This window comes from Mixophyes fleayi, chromosome 6 (assembly GCF_038048845.1).
Source record: "Mixophyes fleayi isolate aMixFle1 chromosome 6, aMixFle1.hap1, whole genome shotgun sequence".
Classification (NCBI taxonomy): Eukaryota; Metazoa; Chordata; class Amphibia; order Anura; family Limnodynastidae; genus Mixophyes; species Mixophyes fleayi.
The window spans coordinates 206156731-206169225 of record NC_134407.1 but is presented as its reverse complement, the minus strand read 5'-3'; the positions used below and the strand labels follow the sequence as shown (position 1 = coordinate 206169225).

The window sequence follows — 12495 nt, the reverse complement described above, 5'->3', positions numbered from 1 at the left end:
GGCTGTGGATATTTATAGACACACCAGGGAACATTTATGCTAACCGCTTCACAGGTGATTGTGTAGAAAACGCTGCATCAGCCATAGTAATCAATCAGTGCCGGTGGCACTCTTGGTAGCGTTGCCGTCAAGGGTCACCATTAGTATCATTACACCACTGCAGACCCCAATAACACTATGACCACACAGTGCCGGATATTTATTAAAACTAATGCACAGAACAAGGGTGGTGCTTACACAGCAACCAATTACATCCTGTAAATTCTTTTAGTACAGACAAGAAAAACTACATATTGGTTGCTACCTCTTACAGGTCACTTTTTTACTATGTACAAGTTTTCAGAAACATTCCCAACCGAAGGAGTCAGCACTATGTCATATGAGGTGTAACGAAAGCACTCACAATCATTTTTATGACTGCTCCAGACAGTATTAAGGGGGACAAAAAAAATTATTGTACTAGCAGAATGTTTAGCTTATTCTTATGCGGACTGACAAAGCCCCAGCAGGTCAGTAGCCTTTCTGACTACAAAAATGGCAATCTGATTAACAAACGCCCAATGCAATAATCATCACTGGATATAGGATATACCTCTGGGTGGATATCTCCCCCGGGATTGGTTGCCTCACCTATAAATCTCTGTGTGCACACCTCTCTGCTCACCAGGTCCTCACACACATCCGGCAAGCTGAGGATCAGCGCTCGGGTCTCCTGGCTCTCCGCAAACGTTTCCAGAATGTTACCGCAAGATACAGCTTCTGGGTTTTCCTCTTCCTCCTGCTCCAAACTATTGGCAGGCATGGTCATTGTGCTTTCACTCGTCACAAGCTGAAAAGAGAGACCTGTTAAGCTGGCTGTAACATTATACAATACAGAACAGAAAATACAATAACAATTAAAGAAATCTAACAGTCTATGGGTTACTATTACCAGGCGTAGACCACAGGTAAAAATGTTGGTTATTTATGGCTGATACTTTACTCTAAAGCATCAGAGCAGTATGTACCCAGGATGCCTCCATACAAGTACAAAACCTCAGTGATGTCACGTTACCTGGCAGTACGTCTAGGAAACAAAGATCATCATCATCATTTATTTATTTATATAGCACCAACATATTCCGTAGCGCTTTACAATTGGGGACAAACACAGTAAACTAATAAACAAACTGGGTAAAACAGACAAAGAGGTGAGAAGGCCGCTGCTCGCAAGCTTACAATCTATGGGATAAAAAACTACTTAACAACCATAGTTGTTTCACCCCTTCCAGACCAGATCAATTGTCATGCTGAATAACGTAACGCAGTCTCAGGTTGAATATATTGAATAGCACACCTTGAGAAGAATTCAGCATTTGGTATAATAAAGTAAACATGCAAGGTTTATTATTGTTTATATATGTAATACATTACTATTTGTATTGTGATTTATTGTATTTTATTTTTAATATTCATTGGTGATTGTTTGTAAACATTCTAGAATTCGAATTAGGTGAAACGCATCGGGAATTTAAGAGCACTGGGGATTTCTGTTAAACAGACCAACCAACAAGTATTGAGAAGGAGGTGGAACAAACCCGGGCGTCTTCAGAGATTGCAATACCAACAGCTCCCATACATTCTGCATCTGGTAGGAATGATGACGCCAGAAGGGGAACATCACTTCGTTTACGTGCTTGTTTTAATTGATTTTAATGCAAGATTTAATAGATATGATAACATATGCAATAAAATAGGAGGTAATGCTCTACATTTGTTCCCATCTTCGTTTACTTAATGTGGCAAGATGTACATAAATGAAACAATATCCTATGAAGGTTTGGGGAGTCTTTCAGAGAATCTCAATTGGAGTACTGGATTTTAATGAAATGAGAGAATAAAAAAATATAACCCGTCCATACATCCACAAAGGGGTGTGGTGTAGAGGATGACTGAGAAACAGAGTGTGTCTCCAAAACCCTCAGTCAGCACTGGGTGTTTGTTTTTTTTGTGTATTTAAAGTTGATATAGAATTACGCTATTGTAATGTGAATTGTCTTTATTTGTTCACATGGAAAGAAAGAGAAAAAAACATGACACTTCAAAACTACTGACTCTACGGGTCTATAAGAGATCATAAATACACACAATATAAAAGACACTTTTTTAATGTTGATTACTTTGTGAATTACATTTGATTGAATGCACGGATCATCTTATATATAAAAAATTAATTTGCCTGTTTGTTTGTCTGTATATATGGTTATGCATTCGGACACCCCTGCACCGATTGGGATGAAACCAACACAAGGTGGTCCAGTTGGATCCTGGACAGGTTTAGCGGGTTAGGGTCCCGGTCTGACCTCCCGTTGGTGTACGATGGGCAGAACCCAGGGAGCCTATTCTGGGCCTTCCACTGGATGGATTTGGATGACATTTAATATAAAAACAAAGACGACACTGGGCAGCCACCTTGTGGGTGTGTTGGAAGAGCTGCTAAGCTGCTAATTATTTTTAAAAGGTTGACCGTTACATCCAACTCATTGATACCTTAATAACTTAAAGATTTAAACCCGGGCAACGCTGGGTACTTCTGCTAGTATTGACGACTATAGGTGCAATTTTGGGATTAACCGCCAGTATATATTCCAAGTACATGGACCATGTGATAATCTTCTTCAAAATTCTATAATTGATTCTTCAAGAGATCTTCTGTCATGCTTGTAAGCGTGTTGATCACTGGCACCGAAATTTCCTTGTCTCTGAGCAGCATCCATTCAATACTCCATGCCTCTAAAGCTAGGTGCTCCAGATTTGGATTAAGAATTGGGCCTAGGTTCAAGTGATCTGGCCAAAGAGGTAGAGACCATGGTTGTCCCTAAAGCATCTCCCAAGCTATCTGAAACAATTGACTACATGGCCAAACCAGATGGCTTGTTATTACTTATTATTATTATTATCGTTTATTTGTAAGGCGCCACATGGTTTCCGCAGCGACGTACACAGTACAAACAGTAGACCATACAGGGCAAAACAGTACAGAACATTAAACATAAAATACCAATACTTCGTAAACTCCGGGCAGGCAAATACAGTAGAGACGGAGTAGAAGAACAGGTATGGAGACAGGAGGAAAGAGGGCCCTGCTCATACGAGCTTACATCCTAAGGGAGGGTGGACAGAATCAGGCACAGAAGGGAGCCAGTGAGGCAAAGGGGAGAACCGAAGAGATGAGAGGTTAAGTGGATGGTTGGTAGGCCTTAAGAAACAGGTGAGTTTTAAGTGCCCGTTTGAAGGAGCACAGGTTGGGTGAGAGACGGATGGAGCGAGGGAGGTCGTTCCAGTGAAGGGGGGCAGCGCAGGAGAAGTCTTGGATTCTAGAGTGGGAAGAGGTGATCAGAGTGGAGGAGAGTCGGCGATCATTGGCTGAGCGCAGGGAGCGGGCAGGAGTGTGAATGGAGAGGAGGTTAGAGATATAAGGGGCAGTAGACTGGGAGAGAGCCTTGTAAGTGGTGGTAAGGAGTTTGAAAAGGATTCTATAGGGGAAGGGGAGCCAGTGTAAGGCAAGACAAAGAGGGGAGGCAGAGGAGGAGCGGCGTGAGAGGAAGATAAGTCTCGCAGCCGCATTGAGTATAGAGTGGAGGGGGGCGAGGTGGGAGCAGAGGAGGCCAGTTAGGAGGAGGTTGCAGTAGTCGAGGCGGGAGATGATGAGAGCTTGGATGATAGTTTTGGTGGCCTCTTGAGAGAGGAAGGGACGGATGCGGGCAATGTTACGGAGTTGGAAGCGACAGGCTTGGGCGAGGGATTGGATGTGGGGGGCAAAAGAGAGAGAGGAGTCAAGAGTGACTCCCAGACAGCGGAGTTGGGTGACAGAGGAGATAGTGGAGTTGTTAACAACAATGGAGAGGTCGTGGTGGGAAGGGAATCTGGGTGGGGGAAAGACAATGAGTTCAGTTTGGAGATGTTAATTTTAAGAAAGCGTGAGGACATCCAGGAGGAGATGGCTGAGAGGCAGTCAGTTACACAAGAGAGGAGGGAGGAGGAAAGATTAGGAGAAGAGATGTATAGTTGAATATCATCAGCATATAGGTGATACTGAAGACCGAATGAGGAGATGAGAGCCCCAAGGGAGGAAGTATACAGTGAAAAGAGTAAAGGGCCAAGAACAGAGCCCTGAGGGACTCCTACAGGGAGAGGAGAGGGGGTGGAGGAAGAACCAGACGTGGATACAGAGAAGGAGCGGTTAGCAAGATATGAGGTGAACCAGGCATGGACAGGACCAGAGAGGCCGAGAGAGAAGAGTTTGCAGCAGGAGGGGATGGCCCACAGTGCCAAAAGGCCGCGGAGAGGTCAAGGAGGATAAGTATAGAGAAGTGACCCTTGGATTTGGCTGATAGGAGATCATTAGTGACTTTAGCCAGGGCTGTTTCGGTGGAGTGGAGGGGGCGGTAGCCGGATTGGAGCGGGTTCAAGGAGGGAGTTGTCAGAGAGGTGCCTGGTGAGGCGGCAGCAGACAATCCGCTCAAGTAATTTGGAGGCATATGGGAGAAGAGAGATAGGGCGGTAGTTTGCAAGAGAGGTGGGGTCAAGATTGGGTTTCTTGAGGATAGGGGAGATAAGAGCGTGTTTGAATGAGGATGGGACAACTCCAGAGGAAAGTGATAGGTTGAAGAGGTGTGCGAGGTAAGAGCAGGCAGTGGAAGAGAGAGAGCGAAGGAGGTGGGAGGGGATGGGATCAAGAGGACAGGTAGAGGGTGGAGAGGAAAGAATAAGGGAGCGAACTTCTTCACCTGATGTAGGGATGAAGGAGCACCAGAGCCGGTTGATAGGGGGAGGTGAAGCGGTGAGGGTGGCGGGAGAGGGATGGGAGGAGGAGATGTTCTGTCTGATGGCTTCAATTTTGGAAGAGAAAAAGGAGGCGAAGTCAGACGCAGAGAGGGAAGGCGGGACAGTGGGAGGGGGGGAGAGGAGGGAGTTGAATGTGGCAAAGAGGCGGCGGGGATTGGAGGACTGAGAAGAGATAAGGGACTTAAAGAAGGATTGTTTAGCAAGGGACAGGGCAGAGCAGAAGGAGGAGAGAATAAATTTGAAGTGAAGGAAGTCGGCTAGGGAACGAGATTTCCTCCAGAGGCGTTCGGCTGTGCGAGAGCACTTTTGGAGGGAGCGGGTGAGTTTGGAGTGCCAGGGTTGGGGAATAAGGCGACGACGGCGGATAGAAGAGGCCGGGGCAACAGTGTCCAGGGCAGTAGTGAGGGATTGGTTATAGAGAGAGGACGCCTGGTCAGGGCAAGCCAAAGAGGGGAGGGGTGATAGGAGAGTTTCAAGAAAGGAGGAGAAGGAGATGGGGTCGATGGCATCAAGATTGCACCTGGTGAGGGTGGCTTTAGGCAAGGTGGGAGCAGGGTAGGAGGACATAGTGAAGGAGAGGAGATGGTGGTCGGAGAGTGGGAAGGGAGAGTTGGAGAAGTCAGAGAGATCACAGAGGTGAGAGAAGACAAGGTCGAGGGAGTGACCAAGACAGTGGGTGGGGGAGGAGGTCCACTGAGTGAGGCCAAGGGAGGAGGAAAGGGTGAGAAGTTTGATGGTGGCAGGGTCAGAACAGTTGTCAATAGGGATGTTGAAGTCGCCCAGTATAATGGAGGGCAGGTCAGAGGAAAGATAGTGGGGGAGCCAGGCGGCAAAGTTGTCAAGAAAAATAGAGGTGGGGCCAGGGGGACGGTAGATGACAGAGACACGGAGGTGGATGGGGGAGAAGAGCCGAATGGAGTGGACTTCAAAAGAGGAGAAGGAGAGGGAAGGTAAAGTGGGTATGACCCGAAAAGTGCAGTTAGGGGATAGGAGGAGGCCCACTCCACCTCCTGGACGCTCGTCTGGTCTGGTGGAGTGGGTGAAAGAAAGGCCCCCATAGGAGAGAGCAGCAGGGGAGGCAGTATCAGAAGAAGTGAGCCAGGTTTCGGTTATGGCAAGGAGATTAAGAGAGTTGGAGATAAAGAGGTCATGGATGGAGGACAGTTTATTACGGACAGACCTGGAGTTCCAGAGGGCACACGAAAAAGGGAGGAAAGGAACAGGGGAGATATGGATGAGATTGTCAGGGTTGATGGAGCGTGGGGGGGGGGGGGGTGAGAGCTGGGACAGAGAGATTTGGGCCCTTGACGGGGGCTGGGGGAGAGGATGGGTATAGGAAAGGAGCTTCTGTCTATTACTTCTGTCTTCTCTTTTTTTATGATATTTTTAGTAATTCAAGTGGAATGAAGGGAAGACATTCCCCAGAGACTCCACATGTACCATCTTGCCCAGGCTAATATTGCTATGGTGGAAGAAAACATTCTCAACAAAGTCCCTTCCTTATCATTGTTAGGTGATAAGTCTGTAGTAGATGTGCCAGAGCCTGGACTGGATCTTCATACACCTTTCTTCTGACAGGGATACCTTGTTCTGTATGGCGTTTATTTGGACCCCCACAAACTTTATTTGTTGCAATGAGATGATGTTTTGTCCGGTTCACAGTCCAGTCTTGTTCTTGCAAAAAAGGCTATCACTTGAGCAGTCTTGCACATAACAATGTGCTCCGAACTCCCTACAATAAGGATGTTGCCTAAATAGAGCCATATCATGATACCTCGCTTTCTTAATTATGCCACCAGAGTAAGTAGCAGTTTGTTAAAGGTTTTCGGTGACGTTGCCAGGCCGAGGGCAGGCAGGAGAGCTGAAAATGCTGACTGTGACTAAATAAGTTTGATAACCCTGTGAGCATGTCTCATTTCTCACATAATGTGAATTATAGCAAATACTTTTTATAGCCTTCTTTTGTTTCCCCAGCTCACCAGACTATAACTGCATTGTCCAATAACATGGGGCTCATCTTCACTCCCCTGTCCAACCCCCCCCCCCCCCCTAGTCCAGCACTGACCAATGGTTAAGTAGAATAGACGCAGGGGTTTGCCCAGGGAGGGGAAAGACTGTGGAAATTAGACCTGTGATATATAAGGAACAACTCGAGGGGGGAGGGGGCTGATGCTTGGATTTCATTCAGGAAGGTGCAAGATGGAGTTTTGAATTGTCGTTTTCTAACTCGAGTCTATATATGCAGCTGAGAGGGATCCATGGGTCATGAAGTCTGGACAGCAGGTGACTATATCTCCTTAAGTTATTGGGGTAAGGGACAGATGATGTGGTAAATCTGCCTGGCATTTATTTACTGTGTGTACATAATATTCTAGTGTTGTTTGTATGACAATAAATATACTGTTGTATTTTTATAACTGCATTTTGCCTGAGTGACCATACGAATCCTAGAAGGTACTGGGTAGCACTGGGCCAGATATACCCGGTATCTTCACACTGACCTATTACCCAGAACCAGCGGACAAATCTGTTGAGCCTCTTCAAGTCCAGAACATCGCGTAAGGCTCCCGGCAAATAAAAACTTATGTCCTCCTCACAAAAACTACATGCCTCTCTACATAACCTCAATACTTTTCAACAAGTATAGTCTGCTCACATTCTCTTGGACAGCTGTATAAAGTGTCTCTGCCACCACAATCTAAACGGCCTGGCCACACCAGACTTCAATGTGGTTTCAGATGAGATACAAAACTTTTTAAAAGAACTCTCCATCTTTCTATCCATGGGATGTCTCCATCTTCAAGAGATGGTTGTTCTGCTCAACATACTAACTACAGGTGCCTCTACTTTTGTAACCAAGGTCACTTCTGTGCCCCTTCATCACTAATCGGATTCATACGCTCTACTCTTTTTGCGTTAGACTATTTTCCACTTGTGTCCATTACTTATGAATAAAATCATTCACCACTTCATGTACCGAAAAACTGCCCTTCGAACTGTGACCTTCAAAAAGGGATGTAAGAGCCTCAGTGGCAATTGCTTCCTAACCAATACTATTTTCATTATCATCTTCTATTTACAAGGCGCCACAAGGATCCCGCAGCGCCGTACATAGGGAGCTACAACATACAAAATGATAAAATTACATATGTACAACAGTGACAAAAAATATAAATGTAAACAGCAAATTTACATATTGTAAGGAAAACACTAGACGTGTATATATGTTTGAGCAAACTTTCCATATTGTCTAGGGTAAACACCCTAGGGTATATATCTACTAAACTGAGGGTTTGAAAAAGTAGAGATGTTGCCTATAGCAAACAATCAGATTCTAGCTGTCATTTTGTAGAATGTACTAAATAAATGATAACTATAATCTGATTGGTTGCTATAGACAACATCTCCACTTTTTCAAACCCGCCTTTTAGTAAATATACCCCTAGGTGTTTCTTTAATCTCCCCAGATTCATTACTAGAGACTTCCAAATTACCAGAAGAATCCCACTCTGACGGAGAGTATCTATCCTCACAATCCATACTTGTCTGAGACCTTGCCCTCTTTAAACCTGGCTTAGCGCACAGATCCTCCTTGGTCACAAAAGACTCCTTCTCCCAGGTTATACATTCCACTGCTTAAGGGGCTGACTTTTTCCCTTAGCATGTAAGAAAAAGTACACATTGGTTAGAAGTACACATTGGTTCTTTTGTACATTCATACTCGATTATCACAGGCTCCATAAACTCTACACTGCTGTACTTTGCTTTTCTACTTTCCTTCCACAAGCTCTACAAGAATATGGAGAGGACAGGATATTACTAACAGCTAACTTACTACAGCGATATGCATGATCAATAAAGCTGTCCTAACCTAGGGGCTTACCTAGAGCGGGTGCCCTTCAGCTGCTTGGGGTTGGACTCTGGCTCCATCCCGCTGCTGATATCCGGCTGCGGTACAATCACAATGAAGATGAGCGTCCTTTTTTCTCCAGGACAAAGAATGCTTAAGAACAGTTCAGAGTCCCCTCTTTGCCTGGTCCTTCATTTTGTCGCCCTGTGAATTATATCATGGCGCACCCAAGGAGCGTTATCTGGCGCCAAATTTGAATTATTACACTAGGGGGTATATTTACTAAACTGCGGGTTTGAAAAAGTGGAGATGTTGCCTTTAGCATCCAATCAGATTCTAGCTGTCATTTTGAAGAATGTACTAAATAAATGAAAGCTAGAATCTGATTGGTTGCTATAGGCAACATCTCCACTTTTCCAAACCCGCAGTTTAGTAACTCTAGCCCTAGATCTGATCCCAGAGGCAGCAGACTGGTATTCCCTGGGTAGCCGACACAGTCCTCTGCTTACAACACAGATGGTGCGTCAGTGGGACCACAAAGAACGCAGAGAACAACAAACACTACCTGACCTACCTAACTAGAGGAGGAGGAAGAGGATGAACTGCATTATATCATCATCATTTATTTATATAGCGCCAGCAAATTCCGTAGCGCTTTACAATTGGGAACAAATATTAATAAGACAATACTGGGTGATATATATATATAGACAGAGAGGTAAGAGAACCCTGCTCGCAAGCTTATAATCATATATTGTCTGGGGGCGTTTTTATATAACCTCCCTCTGCCTATACTAGAAGGGAACTTACCCATTGCATTGGCTGCCATGGAGGAGCGATGAGGAAATATTTCTGTATTTCATATGAGGTTAAACCAAATCCACATTGTCATGATTTTACCTACTACTTGCTTTAAATTAACTGGTGTCACTCCAGATACTTACCCCAAAAAGGAATTCAGCTAGGCCCCCTGAGCATAGTGATATCAAACATGGGTACATTATTAAATCTCTAACACAGTAGGGGAATGTAAAACGCATCAATGGGAACTAAAACCTGATCACTGATGCCGGAGATCCGCAAAATAAGTAAATGGACTTTCACACTTTCTGATCTAGGTCTCTCCTGCCCCTTTGCAGTGATAAACACAAAATACATTGTAATGTCAAATAAAAACACAAACGCTAAAACGTTTTGTGTTAAATTGAAAAAGAAAATAATAGCAAACAAATGTATTCACACCCTTGCTAATGTACACTTAAATAAGCACTGGTGCAATTAGTTGTCTTTAGAGGTCACATAATGAATTGATTAGATCTACATTTGTAAAACTGAAGCACTTCAATTGATTTAAAAATAAGTGCAGGGATCTGTGAGATTTCTAAGTGAGTTACTGCATTCCCAAACAAAAGCTTCATCATGAAGATTAGAGGACATTCAAAACAAATTTTAGAAAAGGGTATTGAATAGCACGACTCAAGGGAAGGACATAAGATTTTTAAAAATACTTAATATGCTTAATAGATCAGTGTCAAGCCCATCAAATGGACAGACTACGACAGAGCTGTGAACTTTAAGTGCACACACTTATGAAAGTCTCCCTTTGGAGTACTTTATTCCGAGACTACAGGAAACAGAACATATATATACACTGAGGGAGGCACAACACTGCTACAGGCATACAGGGGCAGAGGTACAGCACTACTATACACATACAGGAAGAAGGAACAACACCGCTACAGGCATACAGGGGAAGAGGTACAGCACTGCTAAACACATACAGGAAAGAGGAACAACACTGCTACAGGTATACAGGGGAAGAGATACAGCACTGCCATACACATACAGGAAGGAGGAACAACACTGCTACAGGTATACAGGGGAAGAGATACAGCACTGCCATACACATACAGGAAGGAGGAACAACACTGCTACAAGTATACAGGGGAAGAGATACAGCACTACTATACACATACAGGAAGGAGGAACAACACTGCTACAGGCATACAGGGGAAAAGGTACAGCACTACTAAACACATACAGGAAAGAGGAACAACACTGCTACAGGCATACAGGGGGAAGAGGTACAGCACTGCTAAACACATACAGGAAAAAGGAACAACACTTCTACAGGCATACAGGGGAAGAGATACAGCACTACAATACACATACAGGAAGGAGGAACAACACTGCTACAGGTATACAGGGGAAGATGTACAGCACAACTATACACATACAGGAAGGAGGAACAACACTGCTACAGGCATACAGGGGAAAAGGTACAGCACTACTAAACACATACAGGAAAGAGGAACAACACTGCTACAGGCATACAGGGGGAAGAGGTACAGCACTACTATACACATACAGGAAGGAACAACAACACTGCTACAGGCATACAGGGGAGGATACACAGTCACTACATATTACACATAGAAGGTGCAGGTAGGTACACTCACTGCAGTACAAGACACACACTAATATATATATATATATATATATATATATATATATATATACACATACACCACTGCACTCACTGTCACACACACACAGTATATTACACACATACATAACCCTGCTGCAATCACTGTGACACAGCAGTATATAACACACACAGCATATAATACAGTATGTAAGTGTTGCACTCACTGTCACCCAGCAGTGTAATAGACTTACACAGTATATATAGCACCGATGCTGAGCTGTCACCCATGCAGTATATATAATACGGAGTATATAACTCACTGTCACCCATACAGTATTTATAATACACAGTATATATAGCACTGATACTGCACTCACTGTTACCCAGCAGTGTAATACACTTACTTACACAGTATATATGCCGGACTCACTGTCACCCAGCAGTATAATACACTTACACAGTATATATAGCACTAATGCTGCACTCACTGTCACCCAGCAGTATAATACACTTACACAGTATATATAGCACTGATGCTGCACTCACTGTCACCCAGCAGTGTAATACACTTACACAGTGTGTGTGTGTGTGTATATGTATATATATATATATATATATATATATATATATATATTACTGATGCTGCACTCACTGTCACCCAACAGTATAATACACTTACACAGTGTGTATATATGTTGCACTCACAGTATATATGCTGCACTCACTCACAGTATATATGCTGCACTCACTCACAGTATATATGTTGCACTCACTCACAGTATATATGCTGCACTCACTCACAGTATATATGCTGCACTCACTCACAGTATATATGCTGCACTATGTCTCTCAGGCTGCGCTGTCCCCGTGCAGAACAGTGATGCTTCCTCTGTAGTCTGGTAACGGCGGCTACGGGTGCTGAGGAGGGACAGAAAGGGGCGGCGCGTTCTGTGCTGTAACCTGTGTCGCACTATATGCTGCGCACAGTGTAATAATCACATATGGCTACAGCCTGAGAGATAATAAAACAAAAAGTCATTTGTACATATATCCGGTAAATAAAAGCATGGCCGGGATTTGTTTTATGTACGTAATACATGTTTATGATAACTTTATGATTTACATTGTAACATGTTTATGATAATGATAACTACAATACATTCATAAGTTATGCAAAGATATAAACCAGATTCACTGTATCACTTCTCGATGCCTGGGATGGTCTAATTTCTCCCAGTTGTGTGCAGCCTGGTGTTTAGCTGTGCAACATATGTGCATTACAGGCTTATCTATATACAGTATATGTAGGCTATATTCTCTTAACACACAGACACCTTTGATGTTGATGGTGATGGAAAACTGTATGACTTTGAACTTCATGATTACTATC

The 12495-nt window shown here is 43.9% G+C and overlaps 1 protein-coding gene across 1 annotated transcript in view; it reads right to left on the bottom strand.

The window, feature by feature from the left end:
- TBCD (tubulin folding cofactor D) overlaps positions 1–12031 on the bottom strand; it is a 187095-nt gene extending 175064 nt beyond the window's left edge. The window contains exons 1-2 of the mRNA XM_075178183.1: positions 11931–12031; positions 631–829 (exon numbers count right to left, since the gene is read on the bottom strand). Coding sequence (XP_075034284.1) covers positions 631–808 — 178 coding nt within the window. The 5' untranslated portion in view covers positions 809–829; positions 11931–12031. The remainder of the gene's footprint in view (positions 1–630; positions 830–11930) is intronic.
- Positions 12032–12495: the final 464 nt, after the last annotated feature.